This window comes from Tachysurus fulvidraco, chromosome 19 (genome assembly GCF_022655615.1).
Source record: "Tachysurus fulvidraco isolate hzauxx_2018 chromosome 19, HZAU_PFXX_2.0, whole genome shotgun sequence".
NCBI lineage: Eukaryota > Metazoa > Chordata > Actinopteri > Siluriformes > Bagridae > Tachysurus > Tachysurus fulvidraco.
Window position 1 is genome coordinate 19,191,680 of NC_062536.1, and position 17,632 is coordinate 19,209,311.

General features: G+C 39.5%; 3 long non-coding RNA genes and 3 gene segments (V, D, J or C); 3 read left to right on the plus strand and 3 right to left on the minus strand.

Annotated features, from left to right (window-relative positions):
• The first annotated feature begins 530 nt into the window (after window positions 1-530).
• Window positions 531-1,138, plus strand: LOC125139504. The segment is given in 3 exon segments: window positions 531-538; window positions 609-670; window positions 769-1,138. Coding segments are annotated over 3 exon segments (411 nt in total).
• Window positions 1,139-3,626: 2,488 nt separating this feature from the next.
• Window positions 3,627-6,862, minus strand: LOC113655646. Of its 2 annotated transcripts, XR_007138558.1 has the most exons (6): window positions 5,777-6,862; window positions 5,011-5,607; window positions 4,847-4,915; window positions 4,717-4,779; window positions 4,479-4,630; window positions 3,627-4,189 (listed from the first exon to the last, which is right to left on the minus strand). It is a non-coding gene; the product is annotated as an uncharacterized LOC113655646 (long non-coding RNA). The 2 variants fall into 2 exon arrangements; XR_003443767.2 differs by having other exon boundaries at window positions 5,011-6,862.
• A 59-nt stretch (window positions 6,863-6,921) lies between these two features.
• On the plus strand, window positions 6,922-7,554 carry LOC113655536. The segment is given in 2 exon segments: window positions 6,922-7,027; window positions 7,126-7,554. Coding segments are annotated over 2 exon segments (420 nt in total).
• A 4,956-nt stretch (window positions 7,555-12,510) lies between these two features.
• LOC125139525 lies at window positions 12,511-14,154 on the minus strand. The gene is made up of 2 exons (XR_007138547.1): window positions 13,711-14,154; window positions 12,511-12,981 (listed from the first exon to the last, which is right to left on the minus strand). It is a non-coding gene; the product is annotated as an uncharacterized LOC125139525 (long non-coding RNA).
• On the plus strand, window positions 13,990-14,499 carry LOC125139523. The segment is given in 2 exon segments: window positions 13,990-14,051; window positions 14,150-14,499. Coding segments are annotated over 2 exon segments (378 nt in total).
• Window positions 14,500-15,265: 766 nt separating this feature from the next.
• Window positions 15,266-16,624, minus strand: LOC125139534. The gene is made up of 2 exons (XR_007138559.1): window positions 16,449-16,624; window positions 15,266-16,114 (listed from the first exon to the last, which is right to left on the minus strand). It is a non-coding gene; the product is annotated as an uncharacterized LOC125139534 (long non-coding RNA).
• Between the last annotated feature and the right edge of the window lie 1,008 nt (window positions 16,625-17,632).

Here is a 17,632-nt window from a genome sequence, read left to right on the forward strand (position 1 = left end):
AGCAGCTTTCATCTGGATTTGACATCAGCACAAAGTCACTATATTTATTAAATGTTTATTATAGAGTAACTGCAGAGTTATTGCATGTTGAATATATAGCAAGTGTGTCATTATTACATATTTAACATCAATTATTGTGTATTTGTTGAATGTTGAAGAACATTTATATGGGATCTGTTCTGATACTGAAATGTTTTCCTCAACACAGCATAATAATACACAATAACATCAATGATGTCATTCTAAACATAAATCATCTAGTTTAAGTTTATTTCTTCATGGAATTAGTAATGAACTAAACTGGTTTAGTTTTAAAAAGAAGAAAACACACTTACTGTTCACAATGAGTTTGGAGCCTCCACCAAAAGTCCACCACAGTGATACATTCTAATGAAACCATCATACAAAAACCTCCATCACACTCTAGTGCACACACACACACACACACACACACACACACACACACACACACACACACACACACACACACACACACACACACACACACACACACTTTGCATTGGTGGCCCATGCTTCAGTGCTCTGTGAGTGTTTATAGCCCTGTGACTTTAACACTTCATGACTGAGAGCTGCTGCTCAGCAACTTCACCCACAGCAACCATGACTTTGATCAGCGTCTTCATCTGCACACTGGCCCTCTGGACTCAAGGTGAGAGTTTAACATCAACTCACAGCCTCACACACTTCATTTCATACTAATTCTACACCACTTTAGAGCACAGAAACACAATCTATGTTTCTCTTCAGGATCCAGAGGTCAGGTGACTGTGACTCAGACTCCTTCAGTGCAAACTGTTGCTCCAGGAAACACAGTCACCATCAACTGTAAAACCAGTAGCGGAGTGTTTAATGGTGACCGTCTCGCCTGGTACCTGCAGAAACCTGGAGAAGCTCCTAAACTCCTGATCTACTGGGCTACTAGCAGACAGTCAGGAATTAAAGCTCGTTTCAGTGGCAGTGGATCTAATACTGACTTCACTCTGACCATCAGAGGAGTCCAGACTGAAGATACAGGAGTTTACTACTGTCAGAGTTACCATGAGATCAGTCACTGGTTCAGTAGTAGCTATGTGTTCACACAGTGTTAGAGCGTCGTACAAAAACCTCAGTCAGTGAGACTGCACAGAGAAACACTGCTGCAGCTGGGAGTGACTGCAGGTGCTGAGGGGGAGGATGTGATACAGCACAATGACACACACTGTGGACAAGAAAACACACACACACACACACACACACACACACACACACACACACACACACACACACAAACCATATGTATAAATTATTCAACATTATTATTATAACAGTGTTCCTAGTGGGGGCACGGTGGCTTAGTGGGTAGCACGTTCGCCTCACACCTCCAGGGTCGGGGTTCGATTCCCGCATGTTCTCCCCGTGCCTCGGGGGTTTCCTCCGTGTACTCCGGTTTCCTCCCCCTGTCCAAAGACATGCATGGCAGGTTGATTGGCATCTCTGGAAAATTGTCCGTAGTGTGTGTGTGAGTGAATGAGAGTGTGTGTGTGCCCTGCGATGGGTTGGCACTCTGTCCAGGGTGTATCCTGCCTCGATGCCCGATGACGTCTGAGATAGGCACAGGCTCACCGTGACCCGAGGTAGTTCGAATAAAGCGATAGAAAATGAGTGAGTGAGTGTTCCTAGTGTTATTAATATAGACTTTATATTTTATTATTTAACCTTAAAAATCCACATTAGGACTTTATTAACTGAACATTTCTTGTTTATTAACAAACTATTAGACAATAATTAACTACAAATAAAATTTTTAACCAGTATAAACCAGAGAATTATATAAAATCATGACAAAACAAATCTTTTTAAAATCTCTTCATTTATTTCATTATTCTCTTCATATATTTAGTTTTGTCATGTTGAAATGTGCTTTAATCTACTTTAATCTCTAACAACTTGTTATGTAGAAGGGAAAAGACCTTGGTTCCCAGACCTTAGCTCATAAATTGTCATGGAAAATGAAGAAGACCATGGTTCTCAGACCTAGGCCCTGAGAACTAAAGGGAGGAAAATCCATAAATGGGCATGTGGTGCTCATAAACTTGTTGTGCAGACTGAAGAAGGCCCAGGTGTTTAGTCTGAGGTCATGAAAAATAAGGGGAGGAAAATCCATAAATGGGCATATGGGTGAAAGGTAATGGGAAATAAGGGGAAATTGGGTCAGTGTATTTAGAAAACATAGGAGATGATTCCGGTAAATAAGGTGATATGGCACCTGGGCTCCTAGGAGCGCCAGGGCATATATTGAGAAGATATTTGAGGCTCCAGTCTCTTCGGGGGCGAAGGTGTGTGTGCGCGTGGGTGCGTGGGGGCACGGGCCCAGGTGCGTGCCCGTGTCCGCGGGACAAGGTGGGTGTTTTTTATCTTTGCAAGGACGTCGCGAGAGTTCTTGTTTTTCTTGATTGATTTTGCATGACATGCTCTTTTGGGGGGTTTTCATTTGTTACTTTTAATTTGGCAATTTCTCTTATAATTTGTTGGCTGATTGACCACAATAAAGAAGTCATTCTCATCCAGGTCTGAGGAGTTTTCTCAGTATTTTTGTAGTAATTATAGAGTTAACAGTTAAGTCTAACTAAAACAGTCTTTAGTAACCAAAAAGTCTAAGTGTGGAGCTCACCCTGTGATGTGTCGACTTGGAGACCGGCTCGGAGTTACGACAGTAGCACAAATTATACGAGTTTTTTTTCACCAGGAGAGGGTTATATGACTGATGTGTTTGCATACCCTAATGAATATTTGAAAGAGCGTTATCATTTTTCAAAAGATTTGTTAGTTTATTTAACACGTCTTTTAAAACCGCATATCGCAAATGTGACAAACCGCGGTTCTGCGCTTAGCACTTAGGTTTTTTGCGTCTGGCCATTTTTTTGTACAGTGTGGGCGATTCAGAGCATGTGGGAAAGGCAACTGTGTGTAGAGCCGTTCGTACAGTATGTCTGGCACTTAAACAGTTCTTACCCACGTTTGTGCAGTTCCCTGGCCATAAACCTCTGCTTATTATTAAAGACGAATTCCACAGAGTGGCAGGTTTGTCCTTTGTAGTAAAAGCTATGACATATATTTAATATTTAGTCATATTATTTATATCTATACATGTATTCATTATGTGCACACACACTTCATACTTCCATAACTTTCTGTTTCAGGGTTTCCAAATGTAATTGTGTGCATTGATGGCACTCACATTCCTATTAAAGCTCCACCAATAAATGAGGGAGACTATGTTAATGGGAAATCTATTCATAGTATCAATGTGCAGGTAACAACTTAATTTTTTCCCTTCTTAAAATCATTAAAGTCATTACATTTTCCACTAACTAGGTGTCACTACCGGAAGAGGAAGGAGACAGACCCGTAAGCAGGATAGCTTCAAATGAAAGGGGTTTAATAAATGATAAAGACAACGACATACGATGATAACAAAAGCAATACAAATGAAGACACTAAACAAAGACTAGACATGACGAGGAGTAAACGTAACTAATGATTCTGCGCTGCACTCGGCAACGCGGCTCACTTAAATATGAAAAGACACGATGACACAATAAGGATCAGGTGTGAAGACAGGGAGGGGCAGACGAAGGCGGGGCAGACACGTGATGAGGAAGATAAACAAAAAGACACGTGGCCAAAAGTCCGGGTTGAGTCCTGACACTAGGTAATATGTGAGGCAACCCAAATCATTACCAATGTCTAGGCAAAATGGCCAGGATCTGTGCATGATGCCAGAATTTTCCGCGAGTCATCATTATGCCAGACATTTCAGCAGGGTATGTTTTGTTTATACAATTGTTTTTTTTTCCTTTTTACATTCTATTTGTGTTGTACACTTCAATCATTACAAGACAGTACAATGGTTACTTGCTGGGGGACAGAGGATACCCTTGTCTGACCTATTTAATGACACCCTACCCTGAACCTGAGCCTGGACCACAGACACGGTTTAACCTGGCTCACAGCCGAACACGGGCCAAGGTGGAGATGACTATAGGGATCCTCAAATCTCAGTTTCAGTGTCTGCGTGGGCTTCGGGTTAGTCCAGAGAGGGCATGCGACATTTTAGTGGCTTGTGTTGTGCTTCACAAGAGGAGAGAGCCACCCTCCTTGTATTGAGGAAGATGGCCCAGAGGAACACCTACAGATTTTAGAGGCCAACAGAGACGGAAGACTTTTTTTTAAATTACTTTATTATTACTTATTATTAATATTATTATTATTAATATTATTAATATTATTATTACTTTATTATTATTACTTTAATTACAAAATTACTTTTATTAATTTTTTTGCACTGGTCTGCCATAATAATATATACACACACACACACACACACACACACACACACACACACACACACACACACACACACACACAACACACACACTTTTAACATGCAACAGATTAATATTCAGACAAGTTCTCACCTTAATGCGATGCTCCAGTAATTCAATTTCAAGTGCTGCTTTTTAATGCGGAGCCTTTTCTCTTCCATTTGAAGCTGTATAAGGTCCATCTCCATGTCACTTTTTCTTATTCGTTTTTGCAGATGGACCTTATACAGCTCCTTTGCTGGCAACTAGGAAGGTGGAAAAAATGTAATGAATGAGATTGTTTGGTCAGGAAATAAAATTCAAATATGGACACCTGGACACAAATTCTTACCCTGCTTAGATTGTGTGCTGAGGTTGAAGGTCCCTCATCTGTGGGCAAATCTCTAGGTATGTACTGTGAAAGGACAATGAGAGTTTGTAATGCAAAAAGGGGCCATACATTATAATGGTATGCATCATACCTCAGTGGATCTACCAGCATTGTCCACTTCTGTCACAGCAGATGTAGTCTCTTCATCGTCATCTTCATCCTACAGGAGAAAAGTATACATTATCTGGCAAAAAAAAAACAACAAAAAAAAAAACCCTAAAAGCAACTAAAGGTACCTGACAACAAATCACTTACAACTGTGACAGACTGTGTTCTTTCTGGAGGGTCCAATAATACAATCTGTCCATCAGTTTCTATAAGAAAACACAACCCATTAAATTCTCAATATTAACAAAGAAAATAATACATGAAAAGAGTAACATGTCAGACTAAGATCACAGTAGCCTATACATCATATGCAGTTAAATAAAATAAGCCTACGTAAAAATTAATCTTGTTTAAAAAGCCTTTAAGTGACAGAGATAGTAATTTATTAGGAGAAAAAAATTAAAACAAATCATAGAGGTAAACTTACATTTCACCATTTTTTCACCATCACTTGTGGTGCATGGTGTGTGCGAGGAACTGCCCCCTGGAAGGCCAGCAACAACTGGTCGCCCTTTAATAAGGGACAGAGCCAGCTCCTCAGATGGGGTGAGGGGAGGTGGTGGTGGGCCCCCGCCAGTTAGACGGGCTTCAGTCTTCTTTCCATTAGCTACATGACAATGAATATACTAAATCCTGTTATAATAATAGTTCGGTAATTGTGTAATCAAATATTACCTTTTTGCAGAATGTTTTTGTTTCATTTTGACTTGGCTTAAAGTTCTTGTGGCTCCTGAAGGATTACACCTTATTAAATAAGAAATATACATTATTATTTTAAACTGAAGAAATAAATGGCAGGAAAAGTAAATGCTTTCATAGTGATATATTCAAAAGGATGTATAAGTCATACTTCATTATTTTGCATTATAATAAAACAGGAGCCAATACCAAATTTGTAATTTAATACACTCACGCATTTACTCTGTCCGTTATATTTTGCCAAGCCAACTCTCTTGCTTTAGCCGATGCAGCTGTATCGCTTCTTTTTAATATTATTGGCTTATATTCCTCATAAGCGTGCATTAAAACCTCCAACTCCGCCTCTGTGAAATACGCCGCTCTCTTTTTATCGCTTTGAGTTTCCATGGTGACTCGTGAAATCGGCGATCCTTTGAAAATGTCTTTATATATGCACCGTGCACGCGCATAAACTCTGGGTAACCAGTTGGAGGTTGATTAAACTAACTCTTCTCAGGTGTTTTGGACCCGACATACTCATGGTGTGCCTGTTTGGGGTAAATCAACCCAGAGGTTATGATTTATCAAATGGTAAGTTAACCAAACTTTCTGGAATACCCCACAGGTTAGCTGTGTACAGTATGTTGCCATGGTGACCTGCCAAGCCTAAAAGCTGTATTGTTTCACTCTGGGTTATGAGTTTAACCCTGAAATCCTGCTTTGTGGTACATCCTATGTTTATTTAAAGGGAGTAGAGTGAGTACAAACAGCTGAGTGTCATTAGTAATCAGGTAAATGTGAACAGCTTGACTGGAGATCATGTGATGAAGTTACACACTGAGGATCATGGGAGTTGTGTTGGTTGTAGATTAAGTTAAAAACATGTCTAGATTTACATGAATCTTAACCACCAGGGTGCAGTGTGACACCTTAAATACATTCAATGCTGAAATCAGGCAGCTGCTAAACAGCTGGAAATTCATAAAAGACCAGATTCATGATTGCAGCTGGATCCAGGACTTGTTTAATCTGTTCTGGTAAAATCTCACAAAGTTATGAATCCTCTGTACTCTGTAGGATTGTCCTCCTCCTACTGCTGCTGTTCTGTCTCAGACTAAATGACATGAATTAAGTGTAAATCTGATTCCTTATAAAGTTACAGACAGGTTTTCAGTAGTAGTGTTGAAGACCTGCTGTGTGATTATTAATTCAGAACAAGGTTAGAATTAAGGTTATTATTTCAGAATAACTGTCAGACGACGATCAGAACACAATCGAAAGAGAGAGCAGTGAGGTGTAAGTGAGATTTGCATGAACATTTTTCCCAGAATAGCAGTTGGTGGCCCATGCTTCAGTGCTCTGTGAGTGTTTATAGCCCTGTGACTTTAACACTTCATGACTGAGAGCTGCTGCTCAGCAACTTCACCCACAGCAACCATGACTTTGATCAGCGTCTTCATCTGCACACTGGCCCTCTGGACTCAAGGTGAGAGTTTAACATCAACTCACAGCCTCACACACTTCATTTCATACTAATTCTACACCACTTTAGAGCACAGAAACACAATCTATGTTTCTCTTCAGGATCCAGAGGTCAGGTGACTGTGACTCAGACTCCTTCAGTGCAAACTGTTGCTCCAGGAAACACAGTCACCATCAACTGTAAAACCAGTAGCAGAGTGGAATATGGTTACCATCTTGCCTGGTACCTGCAGAAACCTGGAGAAGCTCCTAAACGCCTGATCTATGAAGCTACTAAGAGACAGTCAGGGATTCCAGATCGTTTCAGTGGCAGTGGATCTGATACTGACTTCACTCTGACCATCAGTGGAGTCCAGACTGAAGATACAGGAGATTACTCCTGTCAGAGTGCACATTGGATCAGTAGTAGCCGGGTGTTCACACAGTGTTAGAGCGTCGTACAAAAACCTCGGTCAGTGAGACTGCACAGAGAAACACTGCTGCAGCTGGGAGTGACTGCAGGTGCTGAGGGGGAGGATGTGATACAGCACAATGACACACACTGTGGACCAGAGAAAACACACCACACTAACTCACTAATGCACACACACACACACACACACACACACACACACACACACACACACACACACACACACACACACAAACACACACACACACACTAACTGACTAATGCACATAACATTAACATGCATTAATTAAAGACACTGACAACATGTTTATTATTAATAAACTATTAGATTATGATTTTCTTTATAAAGTTATCAAAGACAAAAAATCAGCAGCACAGTCAACAACCTGAACATAACAACCACATGTAAAGTTTGACTAATCCCACCAGGTCTTACAGAAAGTGTGATTAATCCCTTGTGCTCCTGATGAATCCCACTTCACTCAGTCTCACAGAACAAACGTTTCCATACAACTTATTTGCAGAACCTTCTGTATGTTGAGTATCAGTGTATTGGCACAAGAACATGTTGCATAGCAAAGTATCAAACTTTCACTTGACTGCTCCGTATGTCCCATTCTACACTAATGTAATTTAACCACACCCACCTCTACCACTAAACTACATCAACATAACTCACATGTAATAAATAGCTTTACTTCTTTTTTCATCAAATTCAGCACAGATAAATACATGTCTAAAGGTTGTGCTGTTTATGACATGATCACTCTGATGATTTGATGATCAAACTTTTCTACAAACACAATCAGAACTGTAACTTGGTAGGAAACAAGGAAGATCTCTGTATTTTCTCTAACCTAAAGACTTTATAACACAAAATAATGCTGCATTTTGAAAGTACTTGTTTTGATGTACCACATTAGCACATGAGCTGCAAAGCTGATTGTGTTTGAAGAGAAGATAGAACAGGGGTTCCTGAGGGGTTCCTGAACTTTATAGGTAATTGACCCCAAATGGCCTTTATCAATGTCCTGTGACCCTCAAGACGTTATCATCTACACTTTTTTAATTCATTATTAGATGGGTAAAGTTTAAAGTTACTTTAATTTGTATATTTTTTATTTAAATTATTTACACTAGATCTGCAGATTTATTTTTTTATTCAAGGTTCCTGAACTTTATAGGTAATTGACCCCTTTATGAATTTCTTTAAAAAAAAAAAAACCCTCACACTGGTTTATCAGTTTAGAGCAGTGAGATATGTAAAAAGTTTAAAGTTACTTTAATTTGTGTATTTTTTTTTTAATTTAAATTAATTACACCAGATCTGCATCTGAATTTGGCAGAAATATTTTTTTTTTTCTGTTCATTGTTTTTTCTTTATCTCCCCATTAAAGTCATGTTTGTGAGCAGTGAAAAACATTTAACCTTTTAGTTAACAAGTTTGTTTTCACTCGTGTGCGGCAGACACGATCCCACTCGCTCCCCAATCCAGTTCCTCAGTCATTTGTTCATTGTTTTTAGGGTTTTTTATTGGGGGCTGTTTGTGAGGACAGAAAAGTGCATTTATCCTTCTTTCATACCAAATCATCACATCAACAGCCAAGAGCAGATGTACCAGTTAACTTTATCAGTTTGTCATGTGGGTTTGCTGAGTATTGTTCTGAGGCTGATTACTTCACTCACCTGCATAATGCACATTATAAAGTAAATCATAAAGTCATGTGTCCTTACAGACAAGTGCTGTCTACTCCACTTTCAGAGCTCACAAGCGTAAAGTACACAAAGAACAGAACTCAGAGATTTAAATTGTTTGTCAAGATTTTATAAGCCCTGATGATTAAGAGCAAATATCACATGCTGATGAGTTAGAGGATTTAGAAGAGCTGAGTGATGAACCTAGCCATAATAATCTTAATGACTTTGTCAAATTCATAAGCTATTACAGCCACTATTGCACAACAGAGTCAGGACCGTGTTAAGTATACATACAGACATGGATCAAACCATTGTAAGAGCTGTTACAAGTGCTGTGTCAGAAAGTAATATCATGACATTTTTTGCCAAAGATGGATCCTTAGTAACTGCTAAAAAGCGAGCAGCCGGTGTACTCAGAGAGTTTCCACTGGTAAACCCCATTGAATGTTTTGTGGAAACTTTTTCTAATGTTTTCATATTGAAGTAATTTATACTGACGTACTTGTCCAATAGTGACACTTGTTTTTTTATTGGATAGGAAACCCGTCCACAATCCCACTAAGGGATGTGTCCTAGTTTGCACGGGTTAGTTTTGAAAACACAAGATCGACTATCAGAGTTGGTCTCACCTTGAACGCAGGTGTCCTTCATAGTCCCTCGGTCTTCTAACAAAGGTTCAAGTTCTTCTCCCTAATCTATTGTTTGAATCTTTAAATGAAGGAGACAAACTTAGACCTTTTTGTCTTTTCAGGGTCCTCACAACGGGAGGCCTTGTTTTAATTAAAAGCAACAAAATACAGATAAATGTGTGTAATATATGTAAAGTAAAATAAAAGCAAATTACAAATAAAATCTTCAATAATCAAACAGTATTAAGTAAAAGTAATTAAAATGCAAAGATTATAACAATATATTAGTAATATCCTAATAAATAAGTGTAAGCTTGCGTTTGTTCTCTGATGCACACAGAGTATAGCATGTACTGAGCTTGTTTACACTAGAATGCACACACAATGTACTTCAAGATAAGCTTTTATACATTTTCAAGCCTTTCACCAATATGCCATTCTTACTGACTTTAAAACCAACATTCCTTTCCATTCCTCTCTCACAAAATTAACATTCTCCACCATTTCTCTCAAAGTCAGTGACCCTGTGGTCAGCAACCGGCTGTATTCCTTATAAGGTATAAGTCCTTTCAAAAAGCTCAAGCTTGCAATGTCATCTTACTAAGTCCTTCCTCATGTGTGTTGTACCTACTCCTACTAAAGGTCCCATTCTTACAACAATATGTCTCTGTTCTTCCCATGATACAGAAGTTGCTTAACAAAACTGATGTGTTAAACCATGCTATGTCAGAAGAAGTCCATGTGCTACATGAATACAGATCATCTGTAGATGGCCAGTACTTTAATGAAAACTCTCTTCTTACAAGCGATGAGTTCACAGTTGTTCTTGGACTTTACATTGATGATTTCCAAATCGTAAATCCTCTAGGAGCATCAAAGCTGAAACACAAAATGTGTGCTGTATACTGAGTCATTACCAACATACCTGCAAAATGTAGGTCAACCCTCAACTCAATCCAGATTTCTCTACTATGCAATACCTCCACTGTCAAAATCTCTGGTTATGCAACAGTTCTCTTATCTGTCATCTAAAGCTTTTGGGCCAAAACAGAGTTTTCCTGGAGAAACTAGGTAAAAACTGTTAGAGGTACAGTATTATTTGTTGCTGCTGATAATCTGAGTGCTCAATTTCTTGCAGGATTCCTGGAGAGCTTTACGGTTAAAAAGTTCTGCAGATTCTGTTTGGCAAGCAGCGGTGATACTCAGCAGCATGAGGTATATTCTGGTTTCTTTCAATTCAGAGATAAATACTCCAATGTTAGGCAGGTGCAGGGAGTGAGAAAGGACCCAGAATTTAGGCAAAATTATAGTGCGAAAGGTTCATGTCCTTTAACTGGGAATCTCAATCACTTTCATGTGGTCACTTGCTATCCCCCTGACATCATGCATGATGTGTTGGAAGTCATTGCTCTAATTGAGTCTTAAAGCATCGACCCTGTGTCTTGAAGCCCTGATAAGGAAATGTATTTTACTCTGGATGTTGTAAGAAATTACAGATAACTGCACCCAAATTCCACTCCAAGATACACATCTAAAAGAGCTCATTCCTAAAAAGGTTTGAGTATCAAAAGGTAATATGTTTAGGACTCTAACCGTATAAAATTCATTCAATCGTTAGTATGGGAGCGGCAGCAGGACATCAAGGATTGCCATGAACAAAGGGTCTACATGACCGAGATTACCATTTAAAGTGACTATTTGGTTGAGAACAATTGTAACAATACCAAGCCAAGGTGTACGTAACCATGATTAACATTTAAAGACATCTGGCTAGATAACAAGGTGCAGCCTAGCCATTTGGGAGACACTCAGTTCTTACGGTCAATACATATTCAAAACAGAACCTCATTTAAAATACCAAATGCGAAAACAGTATAAAATGATTGAGATTGATTTGCTCGGGGTTCGTACTGACTCCGGTGAACTCAAAGTAATTCATCTATTTTGTCACTGCTGCTATACTGGAATAAACTTCTTGTTCTTCATTAAGATCTTCACCATCATCGTCTTATTTTTACACACATTTTTTTTATTTTTTACATTGAAGAGCCAGCCAGGAGGGATACAAAAAAAAGTGATCATGTGTTGAAGTTACAGACTGAGCATCATGGGAGTTGATTTCGTTGCAGATCAAGTTTAAAAAGTGTCTAGATTCACATGAATCTTTACAACCAGGGTGCAGTGTGACACCTTAAAGCAGGTGGGGAGGATGCTCTGACTGAGGGAGAGGTTGAAGACGTTTTTTTATCCTTAGAAACATGTTAAGCCACAACTGACTGATGATTAGACTGATGATTGGACTATTAAATGACTTTTAAATACAGTAAGTGATAAAAAGTATGACTTCATTTTGAAATGAAATACTATTTAAAGAGGGGAAAAACTGATATAATGATGGTGCAGTTGAACAAGTTAAATAGCTTTCTACTTTTAAAACAAGTTTTTAACTAACAAATATCAAAGAAAATTAATAGAAATATATGAATGAAGCTTGATGACTGATTCTGTCAGTGTTAGTGTGAAGTCAGAATGAGGTAGATGGAGAGAGCAGTGAGGTGGAAGTGAGATTTACATGAACAGGACTGAAGAGTTTCATTTCTCCCAGAATAGAGAAGAAAGTTCACCAGATGTTCAACTTCCTTCAGTCAAACTCACTGAAGCACAACACACAGCACTGAATCTACAGCTAATCCCACTCTCTCATCACACTGATCATCACTATTAACTGGAATAAAAGAACAAACAACGTCCAAAACTCAGCTTTATTTCAGCAAAAACTACAGGAAGAGCAACAGGACAGTGAACAGAGTAAAGACAGAAATGTCAGCATTGTGTAGAATTGAAACTCTATTTAGGATGGATGATAAGCAGCTCTATGTTAAACTCTATCTTGGATCCACTAGCCTTCACACTGACTCTTTCTGAACGTGACTGGATGATTGGCGTTGTTATGGGAGACCTTACAGCTGAACTCCACCCCCTTTTCCCAGAGGTCTTTGCTGAGGGTCAGGGTGCTGCTGCGGCTGTAACGGCCGTTCTTCTCTTCTTCAGCGCTGGTCAGAACGCCGTTCTTCACCTCTGAGCCGTCCACTGTCCAGCTCACCAGCGCCCCCTGTGGAGAGTAGCCAGACAGCAGGCAGAGCAGCGATGATGATCCTTCAGACGTCTGAAGAAGGGACGGAGGGAGCAGAGACACGGAGGGATTCACCACAGGACCAGCTGTAGAGGAGAAACACACACACACACAAACACACACACACACAAACACACACACACACACACACACACACACACACACACACACAAACACACACACACACAGTTAGAAAGGATTCTGAAATATTTCTACTTTGTGGAACTGACTGATCTTACAGAGTAATAAAGTCTAATAAAGTCTGACTTCATGACTGAGTTTCATTGAGTACTTTATTATTGGACCTCAGCTTCAGTGCAGAGACAAAACAAACATGTTCCACACTGTCATTTATCTGGAAAAATCATTTCTCATAACAAGTCTTATTACTTTATAGTTCAAACCTTCAGCATATTTAACTGCAGCAAATCCAAATGGAGCTGATTACAGAAATATTCATTGTTTAACACAAACACACACAGCAGCTTTCATCTGGATTTGACATCAGCACAAAGTCACTATATTTATTAAATGTTTATTATAGAGTAACTGCAGAGTTATTGCATGTTGAATATATAGCAAGTGTGTCATTATTACATATTTAACATCAATTATTGTGTATTTGTTGAATGTTGAAGAACATTTATATGGGATCTGTTCTGATACTGAAATGTTTTCCTCAACACAGCATAATAATACACAATAACATCAATGATGTCATTCTAAACATAAATCATCTAGTTTAAGTTTATTTCTTCATGGAATTAGTAATGAACTAAACTGGTTTAGTTTTAAAAAGAAGAAAACACACTTACTGTTCACAATGAGTTTGGAGCCTCCACCAAAAGTGTACCACAGTGATACATTCTAATGAAACCATCGTACAAAAACCTCCATCACACTACAGTGCACACACACACACACACACACACACACACACACACACACACACACACACACACACACACACACACACACACACACACACACACACACACACTTTGCATTGGTGGCCCATGCTTCAGTGCTCTGTGAGTGTTTATAGCCCTGTGACTTTAACACTTCATGACTGAGAGCTGCTGCTCAGCAACTTCACCCACAGCAACCATGACTTTGATCAGCGTCTTCATCTGCACACTGGCCCTCTGGACTCAAGGTGAGAGTTTAACATCAACTCACAGCCTCACACACTTCATTTCATACTAATTCTACACCACTTTAGAGCACAGAAACACAATCTATGTTTCTCTTCAGGATCCAGAGGTCAGGTGACTGTGACTCAGACTCCTTCAGTGCAAACTGTTGCTCCAGGAAACACAGTCACCATCAACTGTAAAACCAGTAGCGGAGTGAATGGTGGTAACTATCTACACTGGTACCTGCAGAAACCTGGAGAAGCTCCTAAACTCCTGATCTACGCTGCTACTAGCAGACAGTCAGGGATTCCAGATCGTTTCAGTGGCAGTGGATCTAATACTGACTTCACTCTGACCATCAGTGGAGTCCAGACTGAAGATACAGGAGATTACTACTGTCAGAGTGCACATTATATCAGTCCTAACTGGGTGTTCACACAGTGTTAGAGCGTCGTACAAAAACCTCGGTCAGTGAGACTGCACAGAGAAACACTGCTGCAGCTGGGAGTGACTGCAGGTGCTGAGGGGGAGGATGTGATACAGCACAATGACACACACTGTGGACCAGAGAAAACACACACACTAACTCTCTAATGCACACACACACACACACACACACACACACACACACACACACACACACACACACACACACACACACACACACAAAAACCATAAGTATAAATTATTCAACATTATTATGATAACAGTGTTCCTAGTGTTATTAATATAGACTTTATATTTTATTACTTAACTTTAATAACCACATTAGAACTTTATTAACTGAACATTTCCTGTTTATTAACAAACTATTAGACAATAATTAACGTCAAATAACATTTTTAAACCAGTAAAAACGAGAGAATTATATAAATTCATGACAAAACAAATCTTTTTAAAATCTATACATTTATTTCAGATCTGCACTGATGACCTTGAGTTCTACAGCAGTTTGTGTGAAACATCACAATGATTCTTTATCTGTAACTAGATGACATTCATTAGAAACTCTGTAAGGCACTGGGTTGTATTTCTACATTATTATTCACATCAGTGATTTGTAGGTTTTTGACATGATTTCAGTGTGAAATGTAAAAAACTGGTTTTCTGTAGAGATTTCACAAAAACACTGTAACATCATCAGCACAGTCACCAACCTGAACACTACAAGAACCACACAGGAACTCTGACCAGTCCTGTCTGCTCCTGACCAGTCCCAAACTTCTCCTGCTCAAAGTATCTCCATTCTCACCCACTGACACATGAAGTTTAACCCTTCACACCCACTCTTGAAGAAAGCTGACCAATATTACTGTCACCTACAGAATAACTGACCAATCCTGTCCACTTAAGCAGAACCTTTGAGAAACCCCACCACACCAACTCCTGCATAAAGTGTGATCAATCCCATCCTCTCTTGAAGAACATTTGACCAATCCCATCTGCTCCTGCAGAATAATTAAACACTTCTGCCCACTCTTGCAGAAACTTTGACCAATCCCAGCCTTTTCTACAGACAGTTTGACCAATCAGCTCCTGCTCCTGTTCAGAGTTTGACCAATCCCACCTGAGGACTGTTCCACAGAACAAGCTCAGCAGACTTGGGGTCTCAGTATGAGAGCCGACTTCACTTCACAAACACTCATAAACTGGGTTCATTGGTATCATGATGTGTGTTAACAACTCGTTAATGTGATCCAGACTTCCATCATCAGGTCCTGTGTACATTCACTTTAAAAAGAACACATCTCACACTGCTTCTAATACTTGTTGGACAAACTGGAGATGTATTGTGTTAAATCTGTACATTTTGCTGCAGAAGAACAAGAATTCAAGATAAACAATAAGGACAAAAATGCACCACTGTCATGTCACCTGCCTTGGATGGGTCGACACTTTACAGCCTTAAACTATTGAAGTGTGTCTTGAGAATCCCAAAGTTCATTTCTATCCTGATTCTAGTCTTGTCCTGATCTGTTTAAATCACCCCTGAGGTCCAGCAGTGGCAGAGGAAATGGAGTCATCAGGACCTTCTTGCAGGTGAACCCTCTCAGGTGTCTCCAGGTAGCCCAATGGAACTGAACTACGATGCAGAATGGACAGGAACATTTGAAGAAAAATGTTTAAATCAAATCCATATACATACAGTAAGAGAGTCAGTGTTCATTCCAAGCTCTACATGGTGATATAGTCTACACTCTCTGAGTAAATGGGTCATGACCTGACTCAGGACATTGGCCTTAATGCTGGTAGTCAGGACTGAACACAGGTTTGTGTGAACAGGAAAAAAGGGAGGATTGTGATTTATATTCATGTTCTATTAAAGCTCAGTATTTGTAATTCCTCAGTGTGGTTATCTTGAATTGATCCTGCTCCAGACCAGGGGGGTATTCCAGAAAGCAGGTTATGTGACATACCTGGGTATGTTTAAGGGTAAGTTCGTGGATAACCTCAACTTTCGGTTCCAAAAACGGAGGTAACGTTCTGGGTATGTATGTAACCATAGCAACTGACTCTCTGAAGATAACCTGCTCGGGAGCAGGTTATGTTTCAGTGTAACTTCGTTGCAGAAGGTTGCTGAGCATGGCGTGCCCTTTTGATAAGGATCCTGTCGACATAGTGTTGTAAAAAATCTTAGTAGAAATAATTAAAATATTATTCCTTACAATACTATAACCAAAGTAAAGTATTAGGCCTTGCAAAATATTACAATTGCTGTCATAAGACATATGTAAGCGATTTTGTAGGCCAAAGATGTTTATTGTAACCAAATTCGGGGCTGTCAGGCCTGGTCAGTCTGAGCACATTTGTAATAACAACTTGTTATGTAGAAGGGAAAAGACCTTGGTTCCCAGACCTTAGCTCATAAATTGTTATGGAAAATGAAGAAGACCATGGTTCTCAGACCTTGGCCCATAGTGATAACATGTTATGTAGAATGAAAAAGACATTGGTTCACAGACCTAGGCACTGAGAACTAAGGGGAGGAAAATCCATAAATGGGCATGTGGTGCTCATAAACTTGTTGTGCAGACTGAAGAAGGCCCAGGTGTTTAGTCTGAGGTCATGAAAAATAAGGGGAGGAAAATCCATAAATGGGCATATGGGTGAAAGGTAATGGGAAATAAGGGGAAATTGGGTCAGTGTATTTAGAAAACATAGGAGATGATTCCGGTAAATAAGGTGATATGGCACCTGGGCTCCTAGGAGCGCCAGGGTATATATTGAGAAGATATTTGAGGCTCCAGTCTCTTCGGGGGCGAAGGTGTGTGTGCGCGTGGGTGCTTGGGGGCACGGGCCCAGGTGCGTGCCCGTGTCCGCGGGACAAGGTGGGTGTTTTTTATCTTTGCAAGGACGTCGCGAGAGTTCTTGTTTTTCTTGATTGATTTTGCATGACATGCTCTTTTGGGGGGTTTTCATTTGTTACTTTTAATTTGGCAATTTCTCTTATAATTTGTTGGCTGATTGACCACAATAAAGAAGTCATTCTCATCCAGGTCTGAGGAGTTTTCTCAGTATTTTTGTAGTAATTATAGAGTTAACAGTTAAGTCTAACTAAAACAGTCTTTAGTAACCAAAAAGTCTAAGTGTGGAGCTCACC